General features: G+C 42.7%; 1 protein-coding gene across 1 annotated transcript in view; it reads right to left on the reverse strand.

Moving 5' to 3' along the window:
- MIB1 (MIB E3 ubiquitin protein ligase 1) overlaps positions 1-22,162 on the reverse strand; it is a 172,240-nt gene that overhangs the window by 6,685 nt on the left and 143,393 nt on the right. The window contains exons 13-16 of the mRNA XM_068131137.2: positions 10,108-10,240; positions 9,240-9,326; positions 8,061-8,258; positions 3,013-3,194 (exon numbers count right to left, since the gene is read on the reverse strand). Coding sequence (XP_067987238.2) covers positions 3,013-3,194; positions 8,061-8,258; positions 9,240-9,326; positions 10,108-10,240 — 600 coding nt within the window. The remainder of the gene's footprint in view (positions 1-3,012; positions 3,195-8,060; positions 8,259-9,239; positions 9,327-10,107; positions 10,241-22,162) is intronic.

Raw genomic sequence — 22,162 nt, forward strand, 5'->3', positions numbered from 1 at the left:
TTTCCCTCTCTTTACACCACCAGCTCTCCACCTTCACCCCACCTCCCTCAGGCCCTGATTCTTCTTCTCTTTCCATTCATGGATCTCCATCTCTCTGTCCTGTCCCCCCGCCCCCCCCCCCCCGCCCTGCCCAGCTCTCTATACCCAACTAGCCCCCAGTCCTCTCCTTACCTCCCCTTTCCCTCTCTTTACACCACCAGCTCTCCACCTTCACCCCACCTCCCTCAGGCCCTGATTCTTCTTCTCTTTCCATTCATGGATCTCCATCTCTCTCTGTCCTGTCCCCCCGCCCCCCTCCCCCGCCCTGCCCAGCTCTCTACACCCAACTAGCCCCCAGTCCTCTCCTTACCTCCCCTTTCCCTCCAACACCCCTCCCTGACCTTCCCTCCCCATTCCTACCTCTCTTCCTTCTCCTCCCCCACTTTACAATGTTTATCTTCTTTGTAATGAACACCAATTAATTAATCAAAGTGAAGCCACAGATAAAACAAACGATTTAACATTTCAGTTTAATTTGTTGTACCGTATCAAATGTAATCAATAAACAATATTCACAACAAAACTGGTTCCTATTCTATTTCCTCGAAGATAACTGTGATGCAACCAGCATCTTACCTTTAATCATTCTTTGGAAATAATGAATGATCGAATTTGGCTTACCGAAACACAACATTAACAAAGGTAAATCACCACACGGTAAATATTAAACAAAGGTAAATCACAACACGGTAAACAGTAAACAAAGGTAAATCACCACATGGTAAATATTAAACAAAGATAAATCACTGCATGGTAAATATTAAACAAAGGTAAATCACCACATGGTAAATATTAAACAAAGATAAATCACTGCATGGTGAATCTTAAACAAAGGTAAATCACCAAACGGTAAATATTAAACAAAGATAAATCACTGCATGGTAAATATTAAACGGTGGTATATCATTGCACAGTAAGCATTAAACAAAGGTAAATCACAACACGGTAAACAGCAAACAAAGGTAAATACCACACAATACACATTAAACAAAGGTATTTCACCACATGTTAAACATTAAACAAAGGTATTTCACCACATGGTAAATCACACAAAGGTAAATCACTACATGGTAAACATTAAACAAAGGTAAATCACCACACAGTAAACATTAAACAAAGGTAAATCACCACACAGTAAACATTAAACAACGGTAAATCACTACACGGTAAACATTAAACAAAGGTAAATCACCACATGATAAACATTACACAAAGGTAAATCACCACATGGTAAACATTAAACAAAGGTAAATCACTACACAGTAAACATTAAGCAAAGGTAAATCACTACACAGTAAACATTAAGCAAAGGTAAATCACCACATGATAAACATTAAACAAAGGTAAATCACCACATGGTAAACATTACACAAAGGTAAATCACCACATGGTAAACATTAAACAAAGGTAAATCACTACACAGTAAACATTAAGCAAAGGTAAATCACTACACAGTAAACATTAAGCAAAGGTAAATCACCACACGGGAAACATTAAGCAAAGGTAAATTACCACACAGTAAATATTAAACAAAAGTATTTCACCACACGGTAAGCATTAAAAAGGTATATTACCACACGGTGAACATTAAACAAAGGTAAATCACCACACGGTAAACAAACAAAGGTAAATCACTGCACAGTAAACATTACAAAAAGGTAAATTGCCACACGGGAAACATTAAACAAAGGTAAATCACCACACAGTAAACGTTAAACAAAGGTAAATCACCACACAGTAAACATTAAACAAAGGTAAATCACCACACAGTAAACATTAAACAATGGTAAATCACTACACGGTAAACATTAAACAAAGGTAAATCACCACATGGGAAACATTAAATAAAGGTATATTACCACATCGTAAAAATTAAACAAAAGTAAATCACCACACTGTAATTAAAAAACAAAGGTATTTCACCACACGGGAGCATTAAAAAGGTATATTACCACACGGTGAACAAACAAAGGTAAATCACCACACGGTAAACAAACAAAGGTAAATCACCACACGGGAAACATTAAACAAAGGTTAATCACTACGTGGTAAACATTAAACAAAGGTAAATCACCACACAGTAAACATTAAACAACAGTAAATCAGCACACGATAAACATTACACAAAGGTAAATCACCACATGGTAAACATTAAACAAAGGTAAGGCACTACACTGTAAACATTAAACAAAGGTAAATCACCACATGATAAACATTACACAAAGGACTACACAGTAAACATTAAGGAAAGGTAAATCACCACATGGGAAACATTAAGCAAAGGTAAATCACCACACAGTAAATATTAAACAAAGGTATTTCACCACACGGTAAGCATTAAAAAGGTATATTACCACACCGTGAACATTAAACAAAGGTAAATCACCACACGGTGAACAAACAAAGGTAAATCATTGCACAGTAAACATTAAACAAAGGTAAATCACCACACAGTAAATATTAAACAAAGGTATTTCACCACACGGTAAGCATTAAAAAGGTATATTACCACACGGCGAACATTAAACAAAGGTAAATCACCACACGATGAACATTAAACAAAGGTAAATCACCACACGGTGAACATTAAACAAAGATATTTCACCACACGGGAAACATTAAACAAAGGTATTTCACTACACGATAAATATGAAACAAAGGTAAAACAGCACACGGTGAACATTGAACAAAGGTATTTCACCACACGGGAAACATTAAACAAAGGTATTTCACTACACGATAAATATGAAACAAAGGTAAAACAGCACACGGTGAACATTGAACAAAGGTATTTCACGACACGGTAAACATTAAACAAAGGTAAATCACCAAATGGTGAACATTGAACAAAGGTATTTCACTACACGGTAAATCTTAAACAAAGATATATCCAGTGGTTCGTTTTTCCGGTGCACACGACATTCCTCCAACCCACCCCCAAAAACGCTGCAGGTCCTGGGGCCTGTTACTTGCCTGTTCTTCTCCCGGTGACATTTGGTGAGTGCTTTGGAGAGGTTCGGATCAGGGCACAGGTCTATGGGGGACTGACCCTTCTTGTTGCATAGCGAGAGGTCGGCTCCATTGGTGGACAAGAAGCATGCAATGGAAGCAGAGTTTTTTTTCTCCGTACCTTGAGTGCCAAGACCCATGAGCAACTTTTTATGTGGAATGGGAAGGGAGAAAGAGCGAGATAGCAGAGGAAATAGGTAAGTAGGTAGCTGAAAATAGGTAGCACATGTGTAATATCAGAGAACTTGATTTCCTTAATACGATCTTCAGCATACATGTGCTGAGAACCATTATGAAGAAGATCCTTTATGATAAATAAAGTAATACTATGATCCACTCATACATTTATGTGTATAGGAGGGCAGGAATGGGAAGTGGGTAACAGTGGGTAAAGGGAGGGACGTGTGGAAGAGAAGAGGGGGGAAGAGGTGATGGATGGAATGAAGATGGAGGATATCATTCAAAGGGAATAAAACAACAGTCAAACTTTGGCATATATCGAGGACGCCTCTTCGTGGTGGTTGTACACCCCAATGCAAGTCGGGGGCCAAATCCTCCCGATTCTTCCCTGTTATCCGGATTCATCGGAGCAGCATGCAGAGTGCCGATCGGTCCCCATGGACCGGCGCTCTCCCTCTTCTTCTCCCCCCCCCTTCTTCTTCTCTCTATCTCTCTATCTCTCTCTCTATCTCTCTCACTCTCACTCTCTCACTCCGTCGTGGTCGGTCCTGTCTTTGTGAAGGCAGGAGTACACCATACTGGATGTGGGAGATCTCTGGGTCGCCCCGGGAGATGGATCGGCCGTGCTGTGGGATTGTTTGCAAGAACTGTCCGGGGCTATACAACAACAGCAATGACTGTGCAGTAAAATAATTTACTCATTCTTACCTTACTCCTTCCTCAAATCATGTATATCATCCTTCTCCACTTTGAAATTCATTCTTCTTTTAAGTGACTTCATAAAATGTTCAATCTCCCTCAAATGTCCTTCCCAAACACTTCCTTGCACTAAAGCTTCTTCCTTGCCTTACGTCTCCCTTATAGTTCGCTCACAAATCCACACACCGTGTCCCATGACATTCAGACGGTGTGACTTTTCGGCACACTTTAAACCACACAGTTGATTCTTCGTTTGGCTGAACTTGCGATCCAGAAAAGTTTAAAGTGTGTGTGTTCAAGGCCATTAACGTCTTCATGTCTGTACCTCCCACATCTTCTAGCCCAAGCACATCCAAGTACTCTCCGACTCTCTCGACCATCCTCTTCCTCCTCCCCCTTCCCGAACAGTATGGTCCATAAATATTCAAATTCTCCATTCCAACATCGCCGATCCCTCCGTCCAAGTTACTGCTACAGCTCCAGACTTTATATGCTTAAGAGAAACTTTCCTCTCATAACATTTCTTGATTTGACTTCCGGTTTGGGATGATTCACACGTACACGGTGATGTGAGCTCCTCGTTTCCACCTCGTAAAGCTGACTTTTCCAAACTGGATTTGTCATGGTGTTGTATCCCGTGTAATATTTCGTGTTGATCGATTCGTTGTTTTGTGCTATTTGTTTCGTTAGTTTCATATGGTTCAAGGCTTGATACGGCCTTCCCTCGGATAGAAATGGATCTTTCGATCTTGCTTCTATGCTGAGTATGTTCCCAGGTATCTCGATTCTATTTCCTTAACATTATCCTATTTCCTCTCTTCGCTTCAAAAAAAAAAAAAACTAAATTTTTTCACTTCATAACGATTCGCATTTCTACTTCAATCCCATTCTGCTTCTGGTTGCTACACTCTCCCCCACTCTTTTCTCCAAACTGAATCTACATTAAATATAAATGCTTATTCTATGAAAAAAATTGATGATTTGGAGAATGTATTTCATTTTCAACTTATTAGTCAGGCAGCTTAGCAGCATATTTATCGAAAATGGGGAACGGCTTGACAAAAGCGCCATTTTTACTTTGGTGGTCCATTAGACCATATACAATAGATTTAGGACCGGAGGCAAGAAATATACAGAGTTCTTCACCTTTTTATTGGACAAAAACCAATTATGTATATATTTTCGACAAGGAGGCTAACCTTTATTTCATCACATGCAGTGTTATTTGTAAAACTTATGCATGCCTGCATAATAAATCTTTCGCTTCCATGTAATAATAATTAGTAATATAACACCGAGTGTTTATACAAATGTGTTATACTTGTGACTCGCGCACCTCTCATATATCTAACATGTACGCAACTACAAGGATGTAATGACAATATAGCTTTAGAACAGACAACATGTTGTTCAAGGTAATTTGTCCAGCAATTTATGTATTTACGATTTTAGTCTGACTCCAATAGCTGATGATTTATTTGCATAAATGTATTGCTCGATATTATGCTGTGCGAGTCGTATTTGCGCAAAAGTCAAACACTGTATATGTCTTGCCTCCGGTCCTAATTCTATTGCATATGGTCCAATGAACGACTAAAATAAAAATGGTACTTTTGTAAAGTCGTTCCCCCAAAAATTGCTAAGCTGCCTAACTATATGTATCTCCTTCATAAATGTTACACGTGTTCTTCTTATCCACCACGATATATGTTCCTTCTTCAAAATAATTATTTCTCTAAGGTGTTTGTCTGCTCTGTGCCTGGTCCACCAGCCTCCCTTCCTCCACCCACTCCCAACTCCACCCCCCCCCCCCCCCCCCGCTCATACAGCGCAAACAAGTTCAAGTGTTCAACAAGCGATATAATCTCCTATTGCATTATTTTTGTCTCTGTTTGTCAAAGTTGGGAATTTGGAATCAGAATAAGCATCCACCCCACCCCCCTCAAAGCTTCATGTCCCCCCCCCCCCCCCTTTCTGCATCCCTCGTCACCCCACCCTCTAAATGCTTCCATCCTCACTTTACTCTCTAAAACATTACCCCCGCATCCCACACCCTCAAACCTTCCCCTGCACCCAACCTTTCCCCCGCATCCCACACACTCTCCCCTGCACCCCACACTCTCCCCTGCACCCCACACTCTCCCCCGCACCCCACACTCTCCCCCACACCCCACACTCTCCCCCGCACCCCACACACTCTCTCCCACACCCCACACTCTCCCCCGCACCCCACACTCTCCCCCGCACCCCACACTCTCCCCCGCACCCCACACTCTCCCCCGCACCCCACACTCTTTCCTACACCACACACTCAAACCTTCACCTGCATCTACATTTAATGTGCTATTTAGACATGAACTCGACACCTCACCATGCGTTCTGATGTACCGTGCGTTCCGACTGGCTTGTATAATCAATCAGCAGAGGCCAACAGGCCTAATGCGTTAGGCCCACCAGAAAACCAAGATTGCGGCCATACCACTTTGCCTTGGTGCCAAGAGGGTGGGTGGAGTCAATCGGCTGATGTGGGTGTGGCCTGGCAGCTGTCCGACCAATGGGTGCACATTAAAAAAAAATTGGCCCCCAACAAGAACCACAACAGCAACGCGAAGCTCTTCACAGGTAAAACAAATACCAATTTCTGTCTCCCTGGCTAGTCTCTTCTGCTTCGACATGCCCGACCATTATGCCAACGATGACCAAGTCAGAAGGTTGGTTGCTGACCAAGTCAAAACGCCATTGCTCAGTGTCCATTGTTCAGGCTAACTCTTCCTCACGCACTGGAATACCTCTGCCTACACATTCCTCTGTATGGAGTATCATCAATCTCCATATATTGAGTGTGATAAACACTCCATATTTACCTCTTTCAATTAACATGGATCAACTCAAAACCATCCATCCAAACTCTGTTCTTCATCTGTGGCTTTATCCATCATCACCATACCAACTGTTTGGGTATCAGCACTACAACAACCAGCCACGGTAATGCAGTTGAGGCCTCTCCAATCCTATAGATTTGACCCAACGTGCAAATTTCCCAAAGTGGATTTCTGTGACGTCCTTCCTCCTGGACATGGTTTTGAATAACTATCCATCCCAGCTCTCGAGTTCTTCCTCTGCTCTTCGTCCCTCTTGTCTCATCTGACAATTTTGTCAAAGCTCATATGTCTTTGGCTGTTAGAGGGCAACCTCAATGCTGCACAATCTGGTGGTTCACTCAGGTCAACTGGCACGGACTCTGTTTTCTCACAAAAGGATTGCACTGCCATTTCGACAGTATCTGATATTGATGCCACTTGGGAGTATTTAAAAAAAAAAAAAACCTGCACCTCTCATGAACCTGTTCATCCCAACCAATCAACGGTCATCCTATCCATCCTCTCAGCCCTGGTACACCAACATCTAGGAATATGTTCTATAGAGCCACAACTCTGCATAGGAAATGAGCCCAGATGGCATCAGTACCCTTTTTCTCAAATCCTGTTCTGCTGCTCTTGCTTCTCCTCTGGCTGTTCCCTTCACCTTGTCCCTATCATGTGACTGCCTCCCATCTGCCTGGAATCGGTTAACCTCTGTTGTGCCTGTTTATTCATACCCTTGCTTGTTAAGTCCAATTATGGTGGCATTGCCAGTCTGTTGTTATTTTATGCTGTCACCTCCTCTTCCATGAGCCTAGATGTTGTATATAAAAAAATTAAACAAGCTGCCACCTTGAATAACTTGAGGGTCAAGTAAGGTTATAAGTTCCAATATCAATCCCGTTTGCCCCACATTTACTGTACAGATCCAGTTTTCCCCTCCCTATCATCAGATGATCGTCAGAATAATTTGTGAAAAATACCAAGAGGGGTCAAAAAATGTCATCGCTTCAAACTGCAAAGCTGGCTTAACACCTCCTCAAAAAGAGCAATATTCTCCTCATCACAGTACCCCCACTAGCACAGCTTAACAGTGGCACGTTTATCGTCAGATTTCAGGAGCAGAACCCAGGACAAAGCGATCCAATCACACTGGATGAAGTGAGAAAAGAATGGAGTGACTAGAGGGAGCAAGTTGGCAGGAATTGGGTAAGGCCTCCAAAAAGCAGCATGACGGGTCACTACCCTGAAAAGCCAGACGAAGGCACTGACCGTGTTTTTGGAAGGCTCGGAGGTTCGACGTGCCGGAGACACGGATGTGGAGGATGACAAGGTGTCGGCCTTCCCCACGTCCTGTATGACTTGCAGCTGTCGCAGCTGTGACAACGTGTGATGGCGCAGTGCCTCGTGTAGTGGTGTGTCACCATCCTTGTCCTGCACGTTCAGTTTGGCGCCGGCGCGGACCAGCAGCTATTAAAGGAGAAAATGAAGGAGAGAGCAATTAACCAGACTCGGTGGTGTAATGGTTAGAGCGTCCGTCCGCTCCGAGTCTGGCAGGTCTGCGGTTGGAACCCCGGCCGAGGCTCACCAAACACTTTTAAAATGATATTTGCTGCTTCCTTACTTGACACTTAGCATTTAAAAAGAATAGAGCATGGACAAAGAACAATAGGTTGGCAACCATTGCATATGATTGATGGGATTAATGGCCTCCTGCATTGAGCTTCCTTGTTAGGGAACTCATGTTAATGTTGTAAACCTCTACCGTAACCATATGAAAGAAGAAGAAGAAGAATCCCACTTTGAATTGAGAAGCTATTTTATCACGCGCTAGTTACACAATGTACAGGTAGATGCAATACAGCCACGGTAGCAGACCGATTGCCTACTTTTCTGAAGGTTATCAGGGGAGAGTTTTGCCTGTTTGGCATTCCCACTGCTTCAGGATGTTGGCATCCAAGGTTCAAATCTCACAAGCATTCCATTTGACTTTTCTGCCATCTCCTCTGCCACCCTTATTTCAGATAAAAACATTGATATGCCCTAATGCTCTTGTCCTGCATGCAATAGATTAAAAAGTTCCCACATGAGCTCCAGGACAGCATGGGGGAAGATGTGGGATGAGATATTTCATGGTATCAGCACAGAGGATGCTTTATTATATCCTCTCCAAACAGAGACGTACTTTGTCATGAAGCATCCACACTCGTCTCTCGCTCGAACAGCCATTTTTATTCTGCGGGGATTAACCCAACAGGCATCCCCGAGGAAAGTCATGTCACAAACCACTTTATCCTGCTGTCCCGACAAATAAATAGTTTTACCCCAGAATTATCAAAGACAGAGTATAGGTGAGATAGTCGATGATAAAGGTACCGACTACCGTGCCGCCATTGGTGTGAGCACGGTCTCCTAGAGGTCCATGTGCACCTTATTCTTCACAAAGCTCACCCGTACGATCTGCGTGTGTTCCCTCTCGACGGCCAGGTGCACCGCGGTCTGCAGGTTCTGGTTCTGTATGTCCAGGCTGGCGTTTCCCTGGGGAAGGGTAATTCCCATGACCCGGTCAGGACCGTAAAACAGCATAGGGTTTAGGAGTAGAGGAGTATCAGCTGGAACCCGAAATCCTATCAAGGTTCCTCCATCTTTGCTCTTTACTAATTCGGGTTCCTTCTGATGACTCCAATGCAGTATTTGGTCCTCCATTCATTCAGAATAACCCTTCGGGCATGACGGATGAGCTTCGCCACGTGAAGCAAGCGCAGTCGAAATAAGAATGGAAATACAACACTTGAACCGCAGCAGATGTAATCCCAATAAAAATGCTGTTTATAATTATCAGTCATATAATTAATGATCTTTTTCAAACCATAATGTTCTGGCTTAACTGGACTCGAGGAAATGACAATTCGACCTTTGGGCTTCCCATCTATCTTAATAAAGGGTCGTTTAAAATAAATGGCCAAATGCCATTTACCTTGTACAAAATCACGGCGCATCATGGAGAACATCGATCACGCCAATTGGCAAGCAGTGAAAAGGGAGTCCATATATGGAGCAAATTAACCTCAACCCAAATGAGAGCTAAAGTTCAGTGTGTTGCGAAACGATGTCGAAACAAGTAAAAACAAAATCCACACCAAAGAAAGCTCTAAATGATACAAAGCAAAACTATGAAACAACGATCACTACCACCCATCACTACCTCATCGAGTGCTCTGTCCTACCAAGGCAACCCTATTCAAGGATCCACCCACCACTGAGAAAACCTCCAAGACTACTGCTTCCCCCAAATACCCATTCCAACTTTGATGCTCACCTGATGGATCAGCAGCTCAGCTACCTCCACGTGGTTGTTGAGTGAAGCTAGGTGCAGTGCCGTGTATCCGTCGTCCTTCCGTTCATCTACGATCCAGGGTCGTGGCAGCTTCGAAAGCAAAACGCGCACGGCACTGGGGTAGGTTGGGGTTGTGGAGGGAAGAAGAGGAGCGGGTGGGGCAGGATAAAGAACAGACTTGCACGACCCAAAACAACCTTTCAATGTTTCATCCTAATCCAGCCAACATAACAAACATGGGGGGGTCTTAAAAAATGTTCTGCGATTGAGATACTCACAATAGTCCAAACTAAAAAAACGTATAACAAAGAGTATATGGAAACATTTATCAACCTTATTAGTAATTTTGTAAACTAGCGGGCACTGTTGCCCTCCAGGCGTGAGTATCCTTCTCGGTCCAGCTTTTTTTTTTATGTTGAAGGCTCCAGGCACGGACTACTGGCTTCCAGCCCTCATCAAGGCCAGGCCTTAAATAAAAGAGAAGAAAAGTGTATGATGAAAAGTGTATGGTATTTATTTGCGAGAAAGAAAGATTGAAGCTGGGCCGGTAGCTGTAGTTTGAGTGAGACAGAAAGTAAGACAAACAATCCTGACTAGGAGAGTGTAAGATGGTTCCAAGCACCACTTTTACGCTTCTAAGTCCGAATGGCAGTAGGGGAAAGTGGTACAAAATGGACCCCTTGGGTCATATGGACCCCTTAGTATATTACACCAGCAGCTGCTGCCATCTTGTGGCTGTTCATGTTAAAACATTCCTTTGTGGATTAGCAGAAAGTAACAACATGGTGGCCATCCCTATCCAGTCTTGAACTCGAGCTGAACCATCCAACATTTTGACACCTACTAGGATCTATCGGTAGGTATGTGAGAAAATTGTGTTTGTGGTGACAGAGTGACTCATATTTCCTAGTGTTACTGCATGCTTTTAGAGTATAAGTCAGTCACTAAAATTGACCTTTGAAACATTCTGCCCAGTACATGTGGTTTCCAATGATGTCAGGTTTTCATGGAGGTCGTTCATGGGGCAAAACGGTCCATTTCCCTGGGGTAAAATGGCCCGTGGGGTACCATTTTACCCTTTAGTGGGCCATTTTACCCCATACATGTTTCTTATTTTTGTTACAAATATGTAGGCCTATGTATACATGTAGGCCTACCCTATATGTATGTATGTATGTATGTCTGTATGTATGGTAATGCTGCAAGAGGCCCCGAAAATGCTGTGAGACCCATTGGTAACACTCAAAGACATGCTGCTGTTCCAAGACCTGCTGTTGCAAGCACCAGTAGGGAGTTCATTTCACCCTTTCAAATCAGTCCCCCACCTAAGGCTACTCCTGCTAAGGGTAGGCCTACAACACGTCAATCAAAAAGGTCAATGTCAGAGCATTTAACATCAAGCCCATACAAGAAACGACTTGCTGATGCAGCTGAAGAAAAGAAAAGACAGGAAGCACAGAAGGCAGAGAAGGCAAAGCAGAGAGCTGAAAAAAAACCTCAGAAGCAAAAGAAAGTTGCAGAAAAGCCAAAAAAGAAGATAGTGAAGGGTAAACGGGCTATATTTACGGCACCAGAAGAATCTAGCGAGTCTGAGGATGATGATGGAACAATGTGCTTATTCTGCCGGGAAAGTTATAGTGTGATAGGAGAAGGATGGATAAAGTGCACAGTCTGTCGTCTTTGGGCCCATGATGGTTGTGCAGGTGTGGATGAAGAAGATGTGAATTTCATCTGTGACTTTTGTGCCTAATTATGTGCATAATCTCACCTTGTAGTCTGTAATTTTTCACAATAAATATTATTTCAGGTTCAAAGTGTTTTGATTGGTGACTCTGAGGGTAATTATTATGTTTTTCAATGGGGTGACCATATTACCCCACGGGGTGACCATATTGCCCCACGGGTGGACCATATTGCCCCATATGTGGGGGCCATTTTGCCCAACGTGGTGTACAAAATGGCCCACTTAGCACATTTTTGGTCTTTGGTTCTCACCAGTGAATGGTTGATTTGATTCTAATACCAAGTAATTTGTGTATTTATAATGGAATAATGATTGTAAAGACACTGTCTGATTTCAGATATACTGCATCATTTTGGATAAAATTTCAAAGAAAGCTTAAGTGTGCCATTTTGCCCCACCTTCCCCTACTACCCTGAGCGGTTCCTGTTTACAACCTACGACGTAAAATATTATGAAGAACTCTGAGCTTCTCAAACGTTTACAAAAGCACAGCATGGAATGCAAGATCAACAAGAAAAAGAACAGAGATTGCAAACCCTCGCCAGGATGTATTTTCAGTGATTTTAAAGGCTTTTGTGTTAAAACAAATATGGCGGCCGAACCACGTGACCGGTGACATCATCATTATTATTTTTTTCTAAACTAATTTATTCCTAGATTATGCTCAATAAATTTAATCTTGATCAGATGAAGTTTTGTACTTGTCGAATTATGATGTCATCATGGAGGCAACTATGACAATCATTAACATATTTTATTCCCCATGGAGAGTTCTTTACAATGAGCCATGGCTAAATTTATTATATTCAGTGCTTTCGGAGATATAGAGGTGCAAAGTTTTCGGTTTTTCCAAAATGGCAGCCAAACCACGTGACCGATGACGTCATTATTTGTTTTTTTTCCTCCACCAGTTTATGCCGACATGGCGCTCAATAAATTTCATCTTGATAGGATGAAGTTTTGTACTTGTCGAATGATGACGTCATAATGGAGGCACCTATGACATCATCATTAACATATTTTATTCCCCATGGAGAGTTCTTTACAATGAGCAATGTCTCAATTTTTTTCTATTCAGCGCTTTCGGAGATATAGAGGTGCAAAGTTTTTCGATTTTTCCAAGATGGCGGCCGAACCACGTGACCTATGACGTCAAAATGATCATTAAAAAATTATACAGGTCGAGTTGCACCGATGGTGAAATATTCCTGTCAATCGGCCCAACAGTTGCAGAGAAAATCATATTTATTCTGTGCGGACAAACAGACAGACAAACAGACAAACAAATGAAAAATCGGTCAGAGACCGAGGATGTGCCGGAATGTACTTTTTTTAATCGGCCATTTTGGATGAAGTTTTTCGGTTTTTCCAAAATGGCGGCCGTTCCACGTGACCGATGACGTCATCATTATTTGTTTTCTAAACTAATTTATTCCAAGATTATGCTCAAGAAATTTCATCTTGATCAGATGAAGTTTTGTACTTGTCGAATTGACGTCATAATGGAGGCAACTGTGACATCATCATTAACATATTTTATTCCCCATGTAGAGTTCTTTACAATGAGCCATGTCTCAATTTTTTTCTATTCAGCACTTTCAGAGATATAGAGGTGCAAAGTTTTAAAGGTTTTTCCAAGATGGCGGCCGAACCACGTGACCGATTACGTCATCTTTTTTTTTTTTTCCTCCATCAGTTTATGCCGACATGGCACTCAAGAAATTGCATCTTGATTGGATGAAGTTTTGTTCTTGTCGAATTATCAAATTATGACGTCATAATGGAGGCCTTGGGCCGAGAGAGTTAAAAATTGGGCACAGTCTATTCCAGGGCAAGACAAATATGTGTGTAAAGTTTGGCGATTCTATGTGTAACGGTGTAGATGTAGTACTGTGCACAAACAGACAGACAGACAGACAAACCAACCAACCAACATACTTGCCGGAATCTTTTCTGGCAAGTAACAAACGGACACAAATGCAATACCATCTCCTCTGGCGAGGGTAATGAATCTGGGAAAGTTAGATGTAATAAAGACACAAAATATCTTTTAAAAAAATGTTTTTCTTTTTTAAACATATGCTATACCACATCACTGATGTCATCAATTTAATTTCTTTGACAAATTTATTTGTAGATGACCCTCAAATTTTTCTTACCAATCGGATAAGGCTTTTGACGCATCCAATTATGACTTCATCATGAAGACACCGATGACGTCATCATAATCAATGTTATTCCCCATCGTGTGTTCCTGATGTGTGCCAACTTTATTTTGTTTTCCTTCAGCACTTTCTGAGATGTCAAAAGTTTTCCCTTTTTCCAACATGGCTGCCATACCATGTGACCTATGACGTCATGGTAATAGTAAAAATCGTTTGCTCCTATGTTGAAAGTTTTGCGTTGATCGCTCAAACGGTTGCGGAGAAAGCATTTAAAAGGGGACTAGATAGGCACTCAGTAGAGAGCATACCTCCGCCAGGCTGAACAGTTTATGTTTCATATTGGATACGGATCTGGACCTGAACCAAAATCTAATCAGTTTGTTCTTGTCACTCATCCAACTCATCCACCAAGTTTTGTCAGAAGTCATCCACAACCTTTCCTTTTGCAATATCATGCTACATATCGTTTTTTCCCTATGACTCAATGGTAAAGAATCATTTTAAACATTCCCAGATCCAGATCCGCATTCGGATCTTCACCAAAAACCTAATCATTTCGCCCGTTTCACATACTCAACCTCTCCACCAAGTTTCATCTGGATCTGTCCACACCTTTTTGAGATATCTTGTTCACAGACAGACAGACAGACAAGGGTGAAAACAACCTCCATCCACCTTTGGTAGCACAGGTAATAAACGTGCGGCAGAAGAATAATGATATAATAATAAGCCATACAAAAACAATAGGGTATCCCTCGGTAGGTACCCTAATAAATTAGGGTACCTATCGAGCTATACCTGTTGGAAACAGAGCACAGCTAACACCATCCCAACTATGAAGTATGGTGGTGACAGCATCTTGCAATGGGGATGCTTTTCAGCAGCAGGGACTGGGACTGAGCTTGCTGTGTGTTTGACAGAGCTTGATTAAATCTACAAGGAAGAATGGGAGAAACTCCCCAGATCTAGATGTGCAAAGCTGACACAAACAAAAATATTTGAAACTGTAATCACTGTCAAATGTGCTTCTACGAAGTAATGACTCAAGGGGTTGAATACTTATGCAAATTAGATATTTCTGTACTTCCTTTTCAATAAATTTGTAAAGATTTCTAAAAAAAAGAAATCCACTTTGACATCATGGGGTATTTTGTGTTGATCGGTGACAAAAAGCTCAATTAAATCCATTTTATATTCAGGCTGTAGCCTGGTGTTGGCTTAGCGGTTAGTGTGCCGGCTTGGGATCCTAGGATCCTGGGTTTGAATCTGGTCGATCGCCGAATTAACACCAGGGGGGTTGACTAAGCCTATCATCCTTCCGAGGTCGGCAAATTGAGCACCAGTTCACTGGTAATTCCCTGTGTGTCGCAAGAGGCGACTAACAGGGTTGGCGGCAGGAAGGGCATCCGGCCATAAAACATTGCTTCAAAAAGGGGACCACGGTGCCTGAAAAAGGCCAACCCGTGCTCTGTGGGGAAAAATAGCCGCTGAAGGTGGTTCCTGTAGCACAAGAAAATGTGATAAAAGTCAAGGGGTGTGAATACTTTCTGAAGGCACTGTACATCTTTGTCCTCCGTTCAATAAATAATTACTTTTAAACCTCTTGGAGTGAAGAGCAGCGTGCCATCACCAATTTGTTTAATTTGAGGTGTATCAAATTAGGTGTAAGCACCATGCTGCACACGACGGATAATGCAATGGGATACGAGATCAGGCACACGTGACATCAATGCATCTGCTGACAACCAAAAAAAGCAAAGCACTAAATTGTACGGCATTTAACGTGGATGGATAATAAGCAAAACAAGAGAACACGCTTAACAGAGGGTGCGACCATCTTTGATGCAAATGAAGTGAAAACGCGGGACATCGTTGGTTCCACGCGGTGGTTCATTCATGGTATCCAGTGATAATTTGGGTGTGTTCATACCCAAGGAGAGATAACTGTTGTAAGAGTACGGTAGTTATGGATGTAAAGAGAGTCAACAATATGACACGGAGCAAAGGTTTGTTGATTGCAGATAAATTCCAAATCTGGATGGACTATTCCATTGGCTTAGGCACTTCACCGAGGGATACCCGAACTGTTCCTGCCATGATGCCCCTTGCTTGCCCAGCACAAAATTGTTACCACGACAGTTAATCGTTGCCAACTAGCGAGTGATGGGAATCTTCACACGACCGATTGTAATTAGTAAACGACCCTTAAAGAAGTAAATGACTGCGAAGAGTTTATACAAGTACATGTACAAGTACCAATATGAGTAGGCAAGCGATACGACTGAGCAGCATTCACAACACAGCACCGCTCGTTACACACTTGACCAGCTCGCAGCGGGAAGCACAATCACGAAGCATGCGAGGCGCCGACATAGTCCTCCACCTTGCATTCCTGGTCCTCCATTCCACACACAACAGCCATTTACATAACTGTGGCTGCACGACCAACTGCCACCACCCATTCAATAGTGATGATCTCCAGGCAGCTCCTTTGCACCAGAATAAAGGTGAAAAGCAACTAGGATGATTGAAAAGCTTGTATGTCAAGAGGAGACCCCGTGAGAAGCATGGCGTTGCCTTTATAGATAGAGCAGGCAATTTTTTATTAAAAAAATTAAACATTTCCACTACAAAACCAACATCACATCGTGATGTAAATCTCAAGCTTTAGCGAAAACTTGCCATCAGCGTTGTCGCATTCCATGACGTCAACATTGTCGCATTCCCAGCGATGCACAAAACTGCAGAATGTGTCGTTAAATGTTTCTATTTATCAGCGATAGCACCAGCACAAACATTCTGGGTTGGACCAGATTGCACCGCAGGTCTTTGCAATAAAGCATCAGAATTTACGTCTCGTACACGTGAGGCAGATCTGTCACCGGGTATAGAAAGAGAAGCATTTATTTACTTATATTTTAAAGTGCTCAAGGCTCACTGAAGAGCCAGCACTACAAGGCAAAGTCAGTATGAGACATCAGTGTACCCTTCACGTGAACCATGAGAACAGTGGGAGGAATTGGACAGATGAAGGACACAGTAAATGGGCCTTGAACCAGGGATGTCAGCATCACGAGCTATGGATTCAGATGGGGACGGCAAAAAACAGATCTAACGAGAACGGCACTCAGTGGAGAGCATACCTCCGCCTGGATGGCCATATCACTCAATGGTGAAGAATCACTTAAAAATTAAATAATGATCATATCCGAATCCATATTGAGATCTACACCAAAATCGAATCGATTCTTCCTTGTCAGACACCCAACCGGTCCACCAAGTTTCGTCCAAATCCGTCCATAACGTTTTGAGATATCGTGCTATGTATCGTTTTTGGCCCTATCTCCCAAAGGCGAAGAATCACGTAAAAAATTAAATAATTCTCATATGCGAATCCATATTCAGATCTTCACCAACATTTAAACGAATCGTCCTTGTCAGACACCCAACCTGTCCACCAAGTTTCGTCCAAATCCGTCCACAACTTTTTGAGATATCGTGCTATGTATCGTTTTTGGCCCGATCTCCCATTAAGGTGAAGAATCACTTTAAAAGTTCTAGTAGCCGGATCCGAATCCGGATCTTCACCAAAATCGAATCATTTAGTCCTTGTGACATACGCTACATTTCTGCCAAATTTCGTCCGAATCCGTCAACAACCTTTTGAGATATCTTGTTCACAAACAAACAAAGAAACAAACGGACAAACAGACAGGGGTGAAAAGATAACCTCCATCCACCTCTGGTGGCGGAGGTAATGAAAGATACTGTGCCTATTGATTGTGAAACATATCATCACTATGATCGTGAACACAAAACACTCTTTTAATGCTCACAAAAAATAGCCACAACTCTTATGAAATTTTAACTTTGAGGACCTCTGACATTGGATTCAAAACAAGGTTTACAATATCGCATGGGATGTGTCACTTTGCTGCGTGTTAAAAGTGAGTCAAAGGAAGCAATTTTACAGTGACGCCGTGCATTTAGCAGAGAGGTGAGCACGACTTGCAGCGGGGACGTCACACCTAGCAGAGAAATGCCTGGGTATGAATGTCATTGTTATCGAATAGCGTGCCCACGTGCTACAAAAACATGGCAAAACGGAACTGCGCGCTCGCTTCGATCTCAAGCTAACCTGACTCGCATTTCCAATTCCTAAACATCTCCTTCCTAAAGCAGAGCGATGAAGAAAACCTTGCGCATAGCAAAGCAGCGCAGACTCCCGGCCAATGTGTGATCTGAAAGCACCAACGGCCCCAGCCAACTGGTGACAAAAAACAACAACTCCTGCCCAGGTCTTGGAGCCTGCAACTTGGGCTACGGATGCATGTTCATGATCAAACTGCACTGCGCCAGCATACTTTAAAGTAGAGCTTGAACAGAGGAGAAACAAAGCTCAAAACAGGAGGGTATCTACTCTTAAGGTCTTTAAGGATCAAGAGAGTGAAATCAAGACTGGAGGGTATCTACTCTTAAGGTCTTTAAGGATCAAGAGAGTGAAATCAAGACTGGAGGGTATCTACTCTTATGGTCTTTAGGATCAAGAGAGTGAAATCAAGACTGGAGGGTATCTACTCTTAAGGTCTTTAAGGAATAAAAAGAGTGAAATCAAGACTGGAGGGTATCTACTCTTATGGTCTTTAGGATCAAGAGAGTGAAATCAAGACTGGAGGGTATCTACTCTTACAGTCTTTAGGATCAAGAGAGTGAAATCAAGACTGGAGGGTATCTACTCTTAAGGTCTTTAAGGAATAAAAAGAGTGAAATCAAGACTGGAGGGTATCTACTCTTATGGTCTTTAGGATCAAGAGAGTGAAATCAAGACTGGAGGGTATCTACTCTTATGGTCTTTAGGATCAAGAGAGTGAAATCAAGACTGGAGGGTATCTACTCTTACGGTCTTTAGGATCAAGAGAGTGAAATCAAGACTGGAGGGTATCTACTCTTATGGTCTTTAGGATCAAGAGAGTGAAATCAGGACTGGAGGGTATCTACTCTTACGGTCTTTAGGATCAAGAGAGTGAAATGAAAACTGGAGGGTAACTACTCTTAAGGTCTTTAAGGATCAAGAGAGTGAAATCAAAACTGGAGGGCATCGACTCTTAAGGTCTTTAAGGAATAAAAAGAGTGAAATCAAGACTGGAGGGTATCTACTCTTATGGTCTTTAGGATCAAGACAGTGAAATCAAAACTGGACGGTAACTATTAAGGTCTTTAAGGATCAAGAGAGTGAAATCAAAACTGGAAGGTAACTATTAAGGTCTTTAAGGGTCAAGAGAGTGAAATCAAAACTGGAGGGTAACTACTCTTAAGGTATTTAAGGATCAAGAGAGTGAAATCAAGACTGGAGGGTAACTACTCTTAAGGTCTTTAAGGATCAAGAGAGTGAAATCAAGACTGGAGGGTATCTACTCTTAAGGTCTTTAAGGATCAAGAGAGTGAAATCAAGACTGGAAGGTATCCACTCTTTAGGTATTTACTAGCAGAGGTACCCGGCTTTGCACGGGAGTGGGAGGAGGAGGGGAGGGGGAAGAGGAGGGGAGGGGAACGGGGGGGAGGGGGGAGGGGGAAGCGGGGGAGGAGGAGGGGAGGGGGAAGAGGAGGGGAGGGGAATGGGGGGGAGGGGGAAGTGGGGGAGGGGGGAGGGGAAGGGGGGAGGGAAGGGTGCGGGGGTGCCCAGGGGAAGAAGGGCCCCTCCCCTCCCCCTCCCCCCCCTTTCCCCTCCCCCCCCTCCCCTCCCCCTTCCCCCTCCCCCTCCCCCTTCCCCCTCCCCCTCCCCCCTCCCATCCCCTTCCCCCTCGTTCCCCTCCCCTTCTCTTCCCCCTCCCCTCCTCCTCCCCCTTCACACCAGGGGGGTTGACTCAGCCTGTCATCCCACCGAGGTCGGAAGTCGGAACTCATTGTCGTCAAATAAATGTAGCCTGTATGTTTCACTCTTTGTCACATGCCGTTGGTCCCATGTCAATCGGATGAAGTTGAAAAATTAACGTTACGAAGGTTCTCTGGGACGTACTGATTCCGAATAATGAAGTTGAAAAATTAACGTTCCGAAATACGCTAATTACGCTAACAGAAGCGCTGGAAGGAGCACTGCGCTCCCTCCCTTAGATTCCCTCCCTCTTCTGCTAGCGCTAATTACGCGTAACACACTAATTTTAAAACCCGAAGTTTTTTTAATTTTAAGGTGTGCTGTAGTCAGAAGCGCTAGAAGCGCTGCGCTCCCTCCCTTCGAATCCCTCTCTCTTCTGCTAGTGCTAATAATACGCTAATTTTAAAACCCAAAATTTTTTAAATGTTTATGTCTCCGTGACATTCCTGGGACCACCCCGAGTCGAACAGTACTTTCCGCTCGCAAATCCGTCCACGGGTTCTCGAGATCTTAGAGATCATAGATAGATCAGGATACAGACACAGAGGCCAACTCTACTTTATATATATAGAAGGATCAAGAGAGTGAAGCCAAGACTGGAGGGTATCTACTCTTAAGGTCTTTAAGGATCAAGAGAGTGAAATCAAGACTGGAGGGTATCTACTCTTAAGGTCTTTAAGGATCAAGAGAGTGAAATCAAGACTGGGGAGTATCTACTCTTAAGGTATTTAAGGATCAAGAGAGTGAAATGAAGACTGGAAGGTATCTACTCTTAAGGTCTTTAAGGATCAAGAGAGTGAAATCAAGACTGGAGGGTAACTACTCTTCAGGTCTTTACGGATCAAGAGAGTGAAATCAAGACTGGAGGTTATCTACTCTTAAGGTCTTCAAGGATCAAGAGAGTGAAATCAAGACTGGAGGGTATCTACTCTTAAGGTCTTCAAGGATCAAGAGAGTGAAATCAAAACTGGAGGGTATCTACTCTTAAGGTCTTTACGGATCAAGAGAGTGAAATCAAGACTGGAGGGTATCTACTCTTAAGGTCTTCAAGGATCAAGAGAGTGAAATCAAAACTGGAGGGTATCTACTCTTAAGGTCTTCAAGGATCAAGAGAGTGAAATCAAGACTGGAGGGTATCTACTCTTAAGGTCTTTAAGGATCAAGAGAGTGAAATCAAAACTGGAGGGTATCTACTCTTAAGGTCTTTAAGGATCAAGAGAGTGAAATCAAGACTGGAGGGTATCTACTCTTAAGGTCTTCAAGGATCAAGAGAGTGAAATCAAGACCGGAGGGTATCTACTCTTAAGGTCTTTACGGATCAAGAGAGTGAAATCAAGACTGGAGGGTATCTACTCTTAAGGTCTTTAAGGATCAAGAGAGTGAAATCAAAACTGGAGGGTATCTACTCTTAAGGTCTTTAAGGATCAAGAGATTTAAATCAAAACTGGAGGTTATCTACTCTTAAGGTCTTTAAGGATCAAGAGAGTGAAATCAAGACTGGAGGGTATCTACTCTTAAGGTCTTTAAGGATCAAGAGAGTGAAATCAAAACTGGAGGGTATCTACTCTTAAGGTCTTTAAGGATCAAGAGAGTGAAATCAAAACTGGAGGGTACAGTGCATTCAGAAAGTATTCAGACCCCTTCCTTTTTTCACATTTTGTTATGATGCAGCCTTATGCTGAAATCGTTTAAATTCATTTTTTTCCTCATCAATCTACACTCAATACCCCCATCATGACAAAGTGAAAACAGGATTTTAGAAAGTTTTGCAAATTTATTGAAAAGAAAAAACTGAAATATCACATTGACAAATGTGTCAAAAATTGACAAATGACAAAGTATTCATACCCTTTGCTATGGCACTTGAAATTTAGCTCAGGTGCCTGCCATTTCTCTTGATCATCTTTGAGATGTTTCTACACCTTGATTGGAGTCCACCTGTGGTAAATTCAATTGATTGGACATGATTTGGAAAGGCACACACCTGTCTATATAAGGTCTCACAGCTGACAATGCATATCAGAGCAAAAACCAAGCCATGAGGTCGAAGGAAATGCCTGCAGAGCTCAGAGACAGGATTGTGTCGAGGCACAGATCTGGGGAAGCCTACAAAAAATTTCTGCTGCATTGAAGGTTCCCAAGAGCACAGTGGCCTCCATAATGTTTAAATGGAAGAAGTTTGGAACAACCAGGACTCTTCCTAGAGCTGGCCGCCCGGTCAAACTGAGCAATCGGGGGAGAAGGGCCTTGGTAATA

Source organism: Myxine glutinosa, chromosome 11 (genome assembly GCF_964187855.1).
Source record: "Myxine glutinosa chromosome 11, kmMyxGlut1.1, whole genome shotgun sequence".
In the NCBI taxonomy this organism is placed as follows: domain Eukaryota; kingdom Metazoa; phylum Chordata; class Myxini; order Myxiniformes; family Myxinidae; genus Myxine; species Myxine glutinosa.